Raw genomic sequence first — 16,318 nt, 5'->3', positions numbered from 1 at the left:
GTGATACATCTTTAAATATTGAAGCATGCTGGCTTTGCAAACATACCTTTTTCGGATGTAAATCAGCCAATCCTTTTCCCTTTTTTTGATTCCACAGTGCTATATTGATGTGTTTATGCCTGGATGGCTTTCATCTTTGGTGCACATTCTGCATTTTTCTCCCTAGACAACAATTTCTGACATTTCAGCTGAAGTGGAAACTTGATAGATGGAAGGGATCTTGCACAGATGGAGCAGCTGCATTTACATGCTGCACTGGTGGGCATACCTGGTAGTTCACTCAGCATATACACATATACATATATTCAGTGCAGTCCGTTAGACACCCTTTCTTCCTCCTGTCCTAGGGCGAGAACCTAGTTTTTGTGATTTCTCAGGAAGTTTATTGTAGTTTTCAGGTGTTCAAGTTGAAAGACATTGCCAATGTTGTTTTCAAAACTGTTGTTTTTAGTGGACTTTTCATTTCCTTTATTTGCATGTCCCTTCCCATTTTTCTGTGTAGTTAAGGTTTGCCTTTAGGGATGCTGTACTTTCTTAACTCCCACATAAATAATTTAAGAGAGCCATATTGGCACGATGAGAAGTGGAGGGGCTGTTGGCCTGCAGCAGCAGGTGGGTGTCAGGGAGGATGCACTGGCTGCTGGAGTCCCAAAGACAGCAGGTGTTGGTGGCATGGCTGCAGTGTTTGCAGGGTACTGTGTGTATTCACTTCATAAGGCCAAAGGTTTCACATGAGTATGTATTTGTATTCTAATGCACAGTTTAGAGGCATCAAGTACTTGTGAATAGAAAAATAAACTACAGACACTTTAGGCCTAATGAAAACTGAAGTGTGAAGAAAATAAAGATCTAGATATGAAATATGTTCATTGATTTCAGTTCAGTCTCATAAAGAAGAGTTAATGAGAAGAGCAGGGTGGTAGGAAGCAAAAGAAAGTGCTCTAGATAAAGTCTAATCCTGATGGACAAGGTAGGTCATAAAAATAACTTTTCATTAGTACTCAGCAGTAGCTGTAAAGATGCAAAAGCTAGTCTTCTCTGTATAACTATATTAAGTCAATGCTTGTCTCTACAAAGCCGAATTGCACAATGCCTTAGGAGGCCCATCTGGAAAACATTCATGGTTTTTCAAGGAGTGCACTGCCTTCAAAGTGATGTCAGTCACCCATGGATTGTGACACATTTGCTCCACTTTGACATTGAAACTGATTCCTGGCCTTTGCTTTCTTAATATTTTGCTGCATAGACCTTGCAGGCTGTGAATCATTATTAACTTCTGTTCCCTCAGTACTCCACAAAACTCTGCAACACAGAGACTCAAAGTTCAAATGAATGGAGCTGGTAGTGCACTTTCAGTGTAGGATGCTGGCTAAGGCTAAAGCTATCACCAAAGAAAGAGCTGTAGCAGCCTTGAAGTTCCATGCTCATTTAATTCTATTACACTATGATTTCTCCTTAAAAATAAATGTAATTGGATTCTTGAATTGCAGCAAATATTTTCCAACAGTGACAGCTGTTACATCATAGAAAAGTTTTTTTGAGGTTGTTTCAGAGTCATCAATTACACTGAGCAAACTGCTGAGGTTTTTGCTTATCTGTTACCCTGATTCCTGCTGAGTCTCGTATTTATAGCCCTTATAGGGTATCTGAATAGACTGATTGGTCTGTCACATGATAATAAACTTTCCTCACTGATTCTTTGATGCAGTAACTTCAGGACAGTTGCATTTATCTGAAGTTTCATTTGGGTCCTGAACGGGCATTTACAGATTTGCTGGGAAGAGACTTCCTATCATGTCAGCAGAATAACGGCGACATTATTTATTTATCCTGCTATTTGTCTTGGGCTTGTATCCTGCTGTGAGCCTTCCTTGTACGATCAATAGCAATAGCAAAGTCCCTGGTGGCTTGCATGAGGTCTTTGGCATGCCTCCCTCTCCAAGAGAAGGCTTCTGTCTGAAGCAGACCTTTCTTATTGTTTTAAGGGTCTAATAGTACGACCCCATTTTGATGTTGAAAAACCAATTTAACTAAGGAGAAGCTCTTATGAAGATGAGAAGATAGGGTTTTTTAGAAGTTTTACCCAGAGAGAAGAAAGAAGTAACATAAATTAAGAAACAGGGAAAGAAAACACCAGAAAAAAATGTAATGTGAGAACTTTCAAATAGTAGAAATAAAATTGTATTAGAAACCTTATTCTTGGAAGAGTCTTGCATTTTTTTACTGCATATTTGTAACTGCAAAACTTTTTGTTAACGGTAGAATGTTCAGAGAAACTTTGTGCTGTTTTTAATATTTTCGTTGTTTGGTTGGTTTTGGCTGTGTCATGTGGTAAAAGCTGAACACAGATCACTCAGGCTAAAACATATTTCTCTTCTTCATTCTTTTCTTCATTTTTTTGGGGTAAAAGTTGAAGGTTTTTAGGAGCAGGCTCATGCTGTCAGCTAGGACTTTTTGCTATGAACACAGTCATATTGCTTTTTGCCTTCCTTGCCCCAGCCATCCTTCCCTGTGTCTGGAATAAAATAATGACATTTTTCTCTGACATCTTCTCATCAACTTCAATATAGCAGAAAAGAAACCTTGATCTCCTCCTGCTTCCCTCTAGGACATCACAGCTTCTGCTTTCATAGTTACTGTAGCAACCTGCTTGTTACCAAACGTCATTTTGGGCTCTGGAGCTCACTGTGCCTCCGGCTACGTCTAAGCTTTGCTGAACTCCTCCTGAGCTCCCTTGTAATTCTTGTTTTCTGCTAGTCTGCAGCTCTAAGTTTGTGGTCTCTTCTTGATGCTTGTGTCTTGGCTATTGTGATGTGTTTTCAGCTGGCCTTGGCAGATGCAGTCACTGCTCGTGTCTGCTCGAAATGATGCTGCACATCACGGGCTGCTCTGCCGCTTTCTGCCGTCCTCCTCGCATCTCCCTCTTGACATCATGCATGAGCTGTACATCTCCGGTTTTTTCAACTCCCCCATGAGCTTTTTTCTGTCTCCTATTGCCATTTCTTTGTTGCAGAAGTGTCAACACCATCCTTATCTTGTTACATTGTCCAAAAAACAGCCCTTGTTCCCTTCATACTTTCCTCATGTTTGGTGGAGGCTTTTTGAGAGCATCCCCTTCCCTCCATATCATGTCTTCAGATCCAGGTGCTGACAAAATATGTGACCTAGAGTGGGACACTGATAGGCTGGGACTCCTAATTGCTGGTTCTGAAATGTGATATTGCCTTGTTTATCTATTATTCTTCTCATCTGCCCTTATCCATGAGCTGTCCCTTGTCTTAAACTCTTTGTGCAGACAGCACAGCCACTTTCACCTTTTCCTTGTGCAGGCTCTGCACTGACTTGAGGCTTCCCTTCAGCAATACATTGGTAGGAAGAATAATGAAGTTATACATAGCTGTATTTCCTTCAAAGACAAATGTGCTTTTACTTCCAGTGAAACATACATTCCATGATCTAAACTTAATGAGAGATTACTTACCTTAATAAATTCTGAAAAGCTGAAAAGTCTCACCATTTCTGGGATTAGCATTAGATATTCATTTGGAGTGGTTTAGCACTTGGCTCTTGTAAAAAAAAAAGTGAATAAAATAAACTGAAGTTGGATTTAAAACCTTCAGAGTTATGAGGTTCTAATTTATCTGAAATTAATATAATGATTTTTATCTATAGTTAATTTGTCTTCTAAGTAATGAAAATAATGAGATTTTTTTTACCTCAATCAGATTTATTCTAACTATTCTAATTATTCTGTAATTTTCAGTTTGTTTCCTCTGAGATGCTATGAATCTTGAACTTTGCAGTCAGATTGGTTTTTTTATCCTTTTATCATAAACTATTTATTTCTGTGTGATTGAAGTACAATTTATACAGACAATTTTTGTGAGGTGTGGTTTATCTTTTGTAATAGGTGAAGCCATGTTGAATAAGAAAGCTGAAATTTAGTTCAGGTATTCTGAAGCTATTTGTAAACTAAACAGAGGAATATACTGAGCCTCACCTCCTGCTCCTGAAATTTGGTTTTCTATTTTGGGAAATTTCTTGTGTATTCAATTTAATCTCTTGGTGATTAGGCAACTATCAATATTAGAGTGCATTTTATTCTTAAAAATAATGTCTTTGGATCTTCATTTAATTTCTGTGTTAATTGAATGCATAACCTAGTGTCTTGAAGCAGACACTTCAAGATCCAGATTTTTGATGATTGTCATTGTACATATTCTTCTTTTAAATTAACCATAGAGATTTGAATGGACTGAAATTGAACTTAGGTGTTATTTACCTCATTTCCTATTTTCTTTCATGTATATATTCACCACTATTTGATGACAAGCAGGTATCTTGGTCTAAGCAGTATGTCCCCAAGGAAGGAATTTCTGCCCTTATAAGAAAAGATGTCCCTGGAACATTAACCATTTTTATTGTGAGGGCTCTTCACCAGCAAATATTGTTTTCTCAAATGTTTATCTTGTAGGTGGTGTAGTGCAACTTAGATGCAGCAATGCCCATGTTTCTAAATGCAGAACACCTTATGTTCATCATGATATAACTCAACAGATTTTGTTACTTGTGGTACAGAAAATATCAAGGGCCACACGAACTAATAAATAAAATATTTGGGGATTTCTTGGATGCCTAACATCTTGTGTACTTTTAATGAAATCGCTTTAAGATTGATGGACTTTGCTTTTCCTGACTTTTTTTCAAGTAAAAAGTAAATTTAATAATTATATTCTATTTGAGCTCAGCTATAACTAGTAATAGCAAAAAAATTACCTTCATGTAAGTATCCTTCAAAGGCTTGAAAGGGAAAAGAAAGAACATGAGGATTATATTTATTTGGTTTAGGAATTCTGCACAAAACCCGCAAATGCCAGAAAAATCTCACAATTTGTCAGTACAGTTTAAGTGGCAGCCCATAACTGTAGGCCTGTCTTTGGAAAATTGGCCTTTGTTGTGAATATTTCTGTACTTTCAATCTGTATTGTATTAGGAGGCTATGATTCAAATAGGTTAAAAGTATTTGTTAGTCTGATGAAAGGTTGAGCAGGATACACAATTTCCTCTTCATTATTTTACAGAGATATTTTCAAAAGAGTTAAAACTGTTTCTCCCTTGAATTGAAGAGTTTTTCCTGCAGTTAGCTGGGAATGAGTGGTTTGAATTTTGTACCTCAACCTGCAATTATAAAATTAAAGCATAGCCTGTTATGGAATTTGACATTTACATTTTTATGAGTAGCAGTCCTAATCAGTCCCTGAATTTATTATCAAGACAATAAATTTTTTATGCCACTACTGTTACAAGGTACTAACAGGATTCAGAGGATTCCTGAAATATAGTTTTTCCACACAGGTCTTTCACTAAGAAAGATAACAGTGTCTTTGTGTTTAGGAAAAGGTATATGAGATAAGACAGAGGAAAAAGGTTCAATGGGCTTTAGAAAAACAGCATATGGAAATCAAGGCAAAAATATTGTCATACTGGAAAAAAATTATTTGTTGGGAAGGTGTATTTTAGTAAGAAACACAACTGGTAATAAAGCATTTCAACCAGCTCCACTTCAGATTATGTGTTTTCAACTTGACAAAAATCTCACCTTCTTTCATTTAATAGAAGTAAAGAACCACCTGTAGCAGGAATAAAAAGAACATGAACAGGAAGGGTTTTCAGAGAAGTAAGAGGCAGATTTGGGAATACAGTCCTGTAAGGTCTCATCACATCCCCCATGTCCTCAGGTGCAGGGTGGGATGGATCTGCCAGACCTGCACAGCAAGGGCTCTCCCTGGAGCACTGCAGAGTGAGCACACTGCCTTCACATCCACCTTTAGCTACTCTGCTTATTTCTCTTCTCTTGAGACAATTTGCATAGTAATTTTTCTAGTCACTTCCAATATATCAGCTTAACACAGCAAATCAAACCTGTGCCCATTCTCTATATTTTCTTGCTTCTCTACTATTCTGTTGTGTATCCATATGTTTCCCATGTTACACATGGAGTGTAGATACACTTTCCCATTTAATAAATATGATGTATTCAAAGTTGAGATCAAAGAAAGTATATCTGAATTTTTTTTCTGTAATTTTTTCTCATATGCTTTATTTATCTGAAAGGCAAGATAGTTTTTAGTGAAACCACCTTTGTAAAAGGAAATTTTCTGTAAATCACAGCCCTCTTTGGTCATTCTTTATATTGCAGAAGTGGCAGAACTGTTGACAAAAGTGAAAAAATCAAAATATGCCAATCTTTTCCTCTCACTAGGTTTCCGTGGTACCATGCTCATATAATATACAGTGACATGTGGCCCTGGAGGAACCTGCAGTCTTCCTGGACTGACACCAAAAGTCGACAGTTCAGTTAATTCAGTATTATACAATGTAACTGATACAGAATTTAATTATATTCTGGTGTGGGGTGGGTTTTTTGGTTTGTGTTTTTGGTTTTTTGGGTTTTTTTGTGTGTGTGTGTTTTTGTTTAGTTTTTTGTTTGTTTGTTTTTTCCCCTCCACTATGAAGATACTCTTACACTCTTATCACCAGTGATTTATGGGATGACGTTCAGGAATTCAGTGCTAATTAATGCTATTGTATTTCCTGGATTGCTTAGGACCACAGACAGTTGAAATGCAGTATCTTCTGTGCTTGTTCATACATCATTTCAACTTTCGTTTTGTTACATGCAACTTGGGCAGCTACATTTCTTAAAATTTCCCTTGTACAAATAATTATTAAAGTTATTTATAACCCTTTAGCAGTGGCCAAGAGGAACATATGACTTTCCTTTCTTAATGGGATTTTTCACAGAAATGGTGTTACTTTTTGAGATCCAAGGATAAGGAATGACTGTTTGTCTCAAAGGCTACTAATGTGACCTGGATAGAATGGGTGGATGGAAGACTGAGCAAATCCTAAGGCATAAATCAATCCTTCACAAACAGTACTCTTTGCAGACCTAGATAAGTGAGTGGCATAGGTAGCTAAGTATGAAAGTTAGGATGAAGCTAGAAACAAAATTAACTGCATTATTGCTTAGGTGTCAGCAATGTGTAAGCATTGAGTGAGACAAGGAAATCCAGAAAGGACAGTTCTGCTGACACAAAAAAGTAAACATAGAAATGAAACCCTGAATGGAAAATGAACACACAGACAAAGTGGCAGTAAACAAACTGAACACAAGATGAACAGCCAGAGAAATAAACAAGTAAAACCAAAATAAATGCCAACAAGCAAGACAGATGCAAAACACCCCAAGCAGCTGTTAAAAAGAAAAAAGGAGAAAAAAAGCACAAATGTTATACCCAAGCAGAAGAAATTCCCACTGTGTGAAATTTCAGAGCTGTGTCCTAAGATGCCCTAATTTCTGTGAATTCCATTGGGGAATTTTGTTTATTCAGCCTGTATGAGTGCACACCGGCTGGTGGAGACTTTGGGCTGTCATTTGTTTCCTTTCTTTTGTGTTATTTTCTTAAAGGAGCAAGGGCTTTTTTTCCTGAGGTGTGTGGGCATATTCACTGCTATGTATGTTGCAGATGCCCATAAAGTGAAGCATTTGTGATCCTGCCCCCAGCCATACCTTAGGGACCCATATTTGCAAAGTCTATACAGTGGAAGATTCAGCTTTTTGTGGAAAAAACTATTACTCACAGACTTCTGGAAATACCTGTGTATCTAATAAAATATTTTTAGTAAATTAATTTTGAAACATTCTGTTTTCATTTTGTTTTCTTCTCTTTAGTTAATCCCTGTTATTAAAGTTTCAGTGCTGGATAATGTTTTCTACCTAGACTTCTTGGGCTATAGTGGTCATTATTGAAGAAATAAAAATACTCAAAAATCAAATGTTAAAATACCTCTTTTTATTTGCAGTAAACGAACAATTCAAAAATATAGTTTGGGAGAATTTTTATACTTCAGTTTCCAATCTTTGTTTTTTCTTTTCTCTACACTTACCTAAAAATAGTTGTACTGTTTTGTATTTGAAGTTTTGGGCTTTTCTTTGTCATTGTGGATAGCACTCATCTGTGCTACAATGACTATTCCATTTGCCAAGGAATCCTTTTTAGACGAGCAGTGATATCTGTAAACATTAGGTGAAACCCCCTGCTCTCCTGGTACCAAAGACTAAGGTGAAAGTACAGTCAAAATCTGGATTCAAACCCGTTTTGAATTCCAGTGTTCCTCTGTAAGCCACACTTCTTTAGGGCAGGAAGCAGAAGTGCATAGTTAGAATTCACAGAGAATGGTCCCTACCAGAACACAAGTGAGAAGAAAATCATGGGATAATTTATTGTTGTGGAAGAAGAGCTAGAAATGCTGAATTTCTTTGCCCCAGCAGGTTATCTTATGATCATGCTGCCCAGAAACAAGCTTGCTAAGAAAAGACTGATCTGGATGTGACAGACTTATTTAGAAGAGTGTCCACATGGGAGTTAAATGTACTTTACATGTTTTAGATAATTTTAATCTTCTCTATATGGAGCTCATTTTGGTTGCTTTGCTGGACATTCTGGTATATAGAGTTTCATTGTACATAATAAGAAAAAAAAAATTAGTGGTTTGAGTATTGTTCAGTCATGAGAGACATGAACTCACTGACCTCTGTCAGTGTCTTGTATGATGTTGGATCCACTCGTGGAAGGGAGGGCACTGACAAAAAGCATCATCCCACCTCTCAGGGTCTACTTATTGGCCTCCTCCCTTACCTGGTTCAAGCCCAGCTTCTTGCTAAACAAAGACTGATTTGTCGTGGTCATCCTGTGGTGCTCACAGCTGTACCTCGCACATATCAGCAAAGCAGCTCTGCTTTTGCAGTGGTTGATTCTCCGGGTCATTAACCCTTAACCTTTCAGTTTCTCTCAAGTGTTGATGTTTTGTCTCTAAGGTAAGGCACGGTTGCATGGTACATAAATCAAACTTATTAGAACACACTTTGTATTAGAATTTTTTTTTTATTTAAAAATTTAAGAAAGCCATGTTGGTTTTCTTAAACAACATGTGGTAAGGGAATGGTGAAGTATTTTTACAATCCAGACAAGTGAATGAATCATCATCTTTGTACAAAAATTTATGAAAAGTAAATGCACTTGCAGTATGAGAGCACACTCTACATTCAGTAAAATTGTAGATTATTAATACTTATTATGGAAGCCAAGTCATTAACATTAAATGAGGAAAAATATTCTAGGGACTTCTTGAAATTAAACAATGCAGAACAAATTCCACAGTTAAATTCATGTCTGTAATTCCTATGATCCCTAAGTCTTGACACTTGAGAGCAAATTTAGCAGGTAATATCTGCTATTCAAATATCTGATATTCAAATCATATCCAAGTAATATCTTTTGAATAGTATTTAACATAGGAAAAAGATTTTTTAAATTGAATTTTGTAAATCACAGCTATTGTAATGGGCCTGTGATTTAAGGAGTGTGGAGCATGCAGGCATGACAGACATCTTAATAAACATTACTGTGGAAGTGTTATACTGACAAAAGGAAAGGTACCTTTATGAAAATGGCACACAGAGAAAATTTTCTAATATTTTGTGTTGGTTTTTGTCTTCTAGAGTATCAGGGCCTCAGGGCTGGTGCTGTTGGAAACCATTCTTTTTGGATCACTTCTTCTGTACTTCCCAGTAAGTCAAACTATAACTTTTAAAAAAAAATTATACCGTTGCCAAAATTTTAAAGCATTGTATGGATGATTCTGTTGAAAATATAAATGTAAAAACTATTTATTAATAGTCAGTTTAATCTGACTACAAAATGTGCTGTGCTCTGTAAATATTCTTAAAAACACTCAGATGTTTTACTATATTTGTAATAATTCTCCATTTTCAATTTGGTAAAAATTGCTAGTTGTTTAATTGGACATTTTGGATGTTCTGGGTTAAGATGAGATTTTCCTTTGAAAGACAATACCTCTCTCATCTATGGTATGGGGAAAAAAAGCAAGGTATGTGAAAGGAAGACACTGATTATACCAAATATTTCTCTGGATTGTAGTATAAAAGAGATTAATTATTTCAGTGCATCCCTGGAATGCATTTTGATGTTTCTGAAGGTATGTGGCATCTTCGGGAAAATCAGGTGGCATTACCCTTACCCTTAAGTGAGAAAAAAAAAATTAATCTCACAGTCACATGAGAAATACATCACAAAACTCACACAAATATGTGTCTGTTCTCTTTTCAAAAGCCCCAGAAAAACGGAATTTGTTAATTGCCACATAAAGTCAAAACATTGGCTAGATAAAGCAAGGCATCAAAGTGTATATTGAACGAAGTTGATAGAAAGCATGCAGATTGGGAGACAATCAAAGATGGAGTTGTGGACTATTTAAAAATATGTTTATGTTCTCTTTCCTCAGTAGTCAGAATTTTTTGTGCTTTTACAGACCATCATGTAGTTACTGAAAGATGAACTGCAGAACAAAACTCTTTGGTAGCTGCAGAACAAATAGGAAATAAACTGCAGTAGAAGGTGTGAAGAATACTATAAATAAACACAAACCCTGGTCGAATTTTTAGACATTCTTTTTTGAATCGTGTGGGCCTTTCAAGTTCTAAAGAAAAAGTGTGTGCATTTCTAGGATAGTTTTATGTATTTTTTTTCATCTTTCACTTTGCAGAAGTCAGGGAAATGAAAGTTTTTGTTTTTTTCATGTTGGACAAAAGTTTTTTACAACTTGCAATAAATACATCTCCCATGGGTTTTCAGAACTTCTTTCATATTTCTTCTCAGGGAACAGAACAGAAAGCCCATGCACTGCTTCCTCAGCTGGTGCTGTGGAGCATTTACAGAAATCCATATCCTAAAGCATTATTATGCAAGGGTTTCCTTTCCATGGCTGTCTCCTCTTTGCTTTCTCAGAGAACCCTGGAGCCAGGAAATGGCTTCCCCAGGCAGATGCTCAGTTAGAACCAGTCAGTGTCTCTGCAGCCTCGGTTCCAAAGAGGGAGAAGAGCTCATTGTAGCCATCAGATTTGTGTCTGCAGTCTGCTCACCTGCCACCCTTTCTTCAGTTCATTTTCCAGTTCTGCTCTTGGTCCTCTGTTTGTTGAGATGAACATCCTTTGGTGGCTGTCTGTCTTCAGGCTTCAGGTGCTCAGCACCTGAAAAAAATTCTGGAAAAAGATTTCTCTCAGCAGTTGACTTGAAGGACCATGCTGTTGGAGACAAGAGCTGGTGACCATCCACAGCCTATAAATGCAGAGGGAGAAGAAAGGAAGTGCCTCTGGGAAGGAGCAGTTCAACAACCCAAGTGTCCCCTCAGCTCTTCACTGACATTTAAGCCCCCCTTTTTTTTTCTGATATTAAGGATGTTAAATGTACAGTGAGTGCAAAATGACAGTTTGATGTATTCTGAGGAAAAAAAAAAATTCTGGAAATTCCTGATTAGCCCATGTCTCAGATGGGATGTAGATACTTGACCAGAGTTTATCTTTCTCTGCACACCTCAAGCTCCTATTATGTAAAACTGTCTGCTGAGAACACATTATATTAGAAATGAATAGGCTAAGTGTACAACTTGGCTTCTCTCTTCTAGCAGTTTTATGCTCCCACACTCTTTGCTGGGGCACTCTTCTTTATTATATAGGGAATTACTAATGAGGCTGTTACTCCTACAGACTTGGGGAAAAAAAAGAGAGCAATTTTTTCATTTCTATTTTGGGGGTTTTAGGGGAGGAATGTGATAGTGGGAGGTCCTTTATATTTTCAGACAGAGAAATTAATCCTTATTTCACCAACCAGAAAAATATGGTTTGTAAAATTAAAGAAGATCAGAAAGATCAGCTTTCCAATATCTCTGTCCCTCAATTCATTGCAAAGAAGTTTTCACCAATTTCTGATTCAGGGCAAGACAGTGAAACAGTAAATGTGTGAAAGCTGTAAGGCTTTAAGAAAACAAGCTGCAAGGTGTGAATTATGAGGGGTGAGTCCTTGGAATGTGAACTCTTGATGTTTTGCTGTACATGGTCAGAATCTAAATGTATTCACCTGCTTATTGCCTGGGAAAGGAGCACAAAGCAGAGCAGAATAACACAAGAAAGAAAACCTAAGCTTTAAACAGAGCCTTGTTTGCACCAGCTGACATTTACACACATATTCATTAACAGCAGGGTGTAGAGCATGTGTTATCAATGTGTTGGTCATAAGTACCTGCAAATCAGATTTTATTTTTCCTGCATCATATTTATTTACCCCTTCATGTTATTAGGTGTTTTTATTTGCTTCCGAGAAGAATTGGGAATATTTTGTGACCTAGATATGTGGATAAAGACGTAGTAATATGTGCCCAGAGGTCAATTTTCCATCTATTTGATTTGGTCCTCTTTTTATGCTAGAGGAGTACATTAGAGCTCTAAGACTAGTTAATATAGATCTCACATCTTATACACCCAAATTGGGCTGTGTTTTCCACAGGTAGTATGAAATGTGAGTTAATGTATGAAATGGATTTTATAAGCACCACTGCAGTAGAGTGTTGTTTTATAACGTAAGGCTGTTTTCCTTTGGTATCATCTCTTCTTCAATTGTGATTTGGAATGTAAAACTAAAAAGATTTGCTTTCACACTCAACCAAGTGTGGAATTACACAGCTTGGCTTAGTGCATGTAACAATGTAAAGATATTATGGGATGGCATTTCAGTTCTAAATAATTGAAATCTCTATTCATTTGAGGATTCAATGCAAAATTACATTCTTATTTAAAAAACAAAATCCCCTTAGATTTTTCTCAACACTGCTTTAAGTCTTTGGCATCTTTGTTCTCTGCTTTTCTGCACTTCCCTAATTCTTTCTTTTTCTAGATCTGTTTACTCAATCTGTCTCGGATTGTTTTGAGAGCCTTCAGCATACAAATTTCACTGTGTCTAGAAGGGGTTTATTGCATCTCTGACTTTCCCTACCCTCCAATTAAATGGAAACCAAAACCTACTTTGTTACATTGCTGAATTTCTTTCACTAATTGTTGTTGTTTTCATGCCTACATGCAGTAATCTATTCATAGTGTAACATCATTAATTGAAAAATAATATCACCAGTCAGCTGCTTTTGGTGAGAAAAACAGCTGTTACAATGCCCTTCTAACCAAATGGGAAGTGCAAATGATGGTCTCCACCTAAATTTATTATTCAAGTTCTGCTATACTCATAGCAACACTGATCTTTCCTGAATTATAAGCAGGCAGATGAGCTTTGTCTATTACAAATGCATAGATTTTACTCAGAAGTTGTTGGGCAGCTCATATTTCTGAAGCTCTCATTTCTTATATTTTCTGTAGTCTCCTAGTAACATCTCTAATTTGCTTTTACTTAGTCTTTCCAATTATCAATGGATCTCCTCCAAATGAACACTAGGCTTTTTAATTGATTTTGTTTCTATTTCTTTGTTCTTAGATTTTGAACAGAAAGCCAAAACCCAACCATCTTATGGATGAGTCCCTTAATTTCTGTACTTGGCATCTGGAAGGTGGAATCTCAATACTTTCCTTCCCCAGAAATACAAACTATTTTGAAACTTTTAGACCTTTCTTAACTCCCTGTCTTGCTAATGCTTAGAACACACTACCACAAGTTTAAAGATTCTTTGCTTGCTACAAAGGCCTTCAAATACAGTGAGCAGTAGCACAAAGGTGTAAGAGAGTAGCCTGTTAATATCATTAGGGGTAAGACCTCAGGTGATTTTAGACACTGTAATGTGCACAAGCTGAAAAATAGGAGATCCTGATAAGATATCAAGAAACTTTTTTTGAACTGTGAGGTTACAAATTACCAAAACTCTTCATCCAGAGTTTATTAAGTATCCATCTTTGGAGGTGTCAGGAATTGTCTGGGCGCAGGTTTGAGCAACCTGACCTAGTTTTGTGCAGGGAGCTGGACCAGATGACCCCCGAAGCTCACTTGCAAATGAAATTCTGTGAGTCTGTGTTTCTTATGTAAGCATCCATAGCTGAGACAGTCACTCTATGCTCACCAGATCCTGAAGAGGAACTGGGCCTTTTATGACTTGTTTTAGATTTGGAACTTGAAGATGAGGTTCATCATGGCCAGCACTTCATGGACTATAAATGAAGTCTGAGGTACTTGCCTCAGATGGTGATGAATTCCACCCTAGGCAGCTGGGATTACCTGATATGTTAAATAGTTCCCATACTCTAGTCTGCATTAACTGAAACTCCAAAATACATGCAATGGATTGTATGATATAGTGATATGATGTGATTTCTACAGTCAGTGATTAAAGTTAAAATGAGTATAGTGGTGTGAAGACCAAGGGAATAATTTCTTTTCCACGCTCTTGATATAGCAGGGAAGAAGTACTAGATTTAAATTCCAGCAAGTGAAAGTTGTTAGACAGTGAGGCTGAATCTTGTAACAGTGAGGTCAGCTAGATCATAAGATGGACTTGCTTTGGAGGCTGCAGAATATCTTTTAAAAAACTTTCGATTTTCTTTCACTCTTCCTTTGGCTAAAAAAATCCATATTCATTACAGCTTTCCCCTGTTTTTCCAAACTTTAAATTATAACAAGGCAATATTGTTATCAGTTTAGAGAAATGGAGCCATGGGGTGAGGGACCTTGGTTTCCTAATGCTCATGAAGTAGTTCAGCAGAGAATCCTGGAATAAATTTTGTGCTCAGACATCTTGCTGCATGTGTTAGGTGTTAAGATCTGTTTCTGGGGTTGTATTACTCTCTCTGACACTCAAGCTAAAATCACCTACCCCTTTGTGTTATGAGAAGTAATAGAAAGTGGGGAGTCGTGGAGCTTAAATATGGATATGGGGAATCCTTTTCCCCTCAAATGATCTGTATGTGTGTTGGCATGGAAGAAATGAGCTCTGAAGTTTGGGAGTATGAGACTGTGGTAGGTCCATTAGTGATAACCGTCCTGAGCAGAGCAGGGTCACTGGAAAGCTCTGGTTTTGACATTAATTAATGTGAAAATAGAAAATTGCAAAATACTCTTATGCATTTGTCCCTCAAACGAGGGATGTGTTACAAAAGCTCAGGTGTTGTTTATTCCATACACTCTTGACGTCCACTGAGCCAACTGAAAAATTTGCTTTTTCCAACACATTTAGTGCTGCTAGTCTGTTCTGATACCCCAGATGTTTCAGTTTGATTCTTTTTCGGATATAACTGCATTGCCTTTACTCACAAAACAGTGTTTAAAGCTTTTAGAATGAACACTTGTCATTTTATTCTTGTTCAGGTAAAGAACATGCCTGTCTTTGCTGTTCATGTCACTGAAGTCTAAGGACGCAGTGTAAATATCTGCTCTAAAATAATCACTGCAGATTTCCATAGTACTCTAGGAAAGGGTCTTTTCATTTTATTTGGATCACAGTGGATTAGAGATCAAGCCAATACAAAAGGCAGATTTTAAATACCATGTTGCAAGGATTTTTTATATACATTGTATGCTTGGGCATAGAGATGAGGAAACCAGGCAGATGATGATGCAGTAGGTAGTCTCTCTCTTGGTCAATGTCCTAGTCAGATGAACATACTTTTTGGAGTTAACATGCAACCAGTAAACTAATACCTTTTTTTTGGAGCCAGCTTTCTTTAAATGCTAAAACTAGAAGTCAGCTGGCCTAGCCTCTGCATTACAGTTTACAAAGTACAGAAACCTCATAGGTAATGGAAACACTTGTGTCCTTGCCCTGAACCATGCTAAGAAAAATGTTTATGACAGTTTTACTGATAGGAAGCAAGCACTGAGTATTTTCTGCTTTTTGAATACGTTTATTTAAAATGTCAGAAAAATAAGATACATGTGATAGTTCTTCGTGGTTCTATTGTCAATAATCTAGACAACTTTCCTGAAAAATTCTGGCAGCTACTGCCAGGGAGATAACTAGAGGCTGCTGTATATGTGATTATCCACATTAAGAACTGTGATTAGGCAGAGTTATATGTCTCCTGAACTTAGTTACATTTTGGCATCTCTGTGTATATGACAAAAGTTTAGGTTATTGGGAACTCAGTAGAGCTATCACATCATAAATTCTAGGAGATTATACAGGTGAAATTTGGTGAGGAGTATATGTGCATGTTCTCTGTGTTTGTGTATGTTTGTGTGCTGTCTTCCCAAGTTATCTTAAGCTGGAAGGGACCTCTGGAGGTCTCTACTCCAACTTCTTGCACAAAGGACAGTCAGCTGTAAGACTTTACACATGTCAGGATTACCAAGGGCTTTATCCAATAGGTCTTAAAAACCTGCAGGGGTGGAGACTACCCAATCAGGCAGTGTGCAGGCAGGCAATGAAGTCACGTGGTTGTAGCTTTTTTGGAGAGTGATAAAATATA

At 37.1% G+C, this 16,318-nt stretch overlaps 1 protein-coding gene across 2 annotated transcripts in view; it reads left to right on the top strand.

Annotated features, from left to right (window-relative positions):
• GPR158 (G protein-coupled receptor 158) overlaps positions 1-16,318 on the top strand; it is a 192,828-nt gene that overhangs the window by 100,189 nt on the left and 76,321 nt on the right. For both annotated transcript variants that reach the window (XM_088160375.1, XM_014882219.2), the window contains exon 5: positions 9,566-9,634. In XM_088160375.1, the coding sequence (XP_088016501.1) occupies positions 9,566-9,634 (69 nt within the window). The remainder of the gene's footprint in view (positions 1-9,565; positions 9,635-16,318) is intronic.

The sequence above is a fragment of the Sturnus vulgaris genome, chromosome 1 (assembly GCF_052056855.1).
Source record: "Sturnus vulgaris isolate bStuVul1 chromosome 1, bStuVul1.hap1, whole genome shotgun sequence".
Classification (NCBI taxonomy): domain Eukaryota; kingdom Metazoa; phylum Chordata; class Aves; order Passeriformes; family Sturnidae; genus Sturnus; species Sturnus vulgaris.
This window is presented reverse-complemented; position numbering and strand designations above follow the sequence as displayed.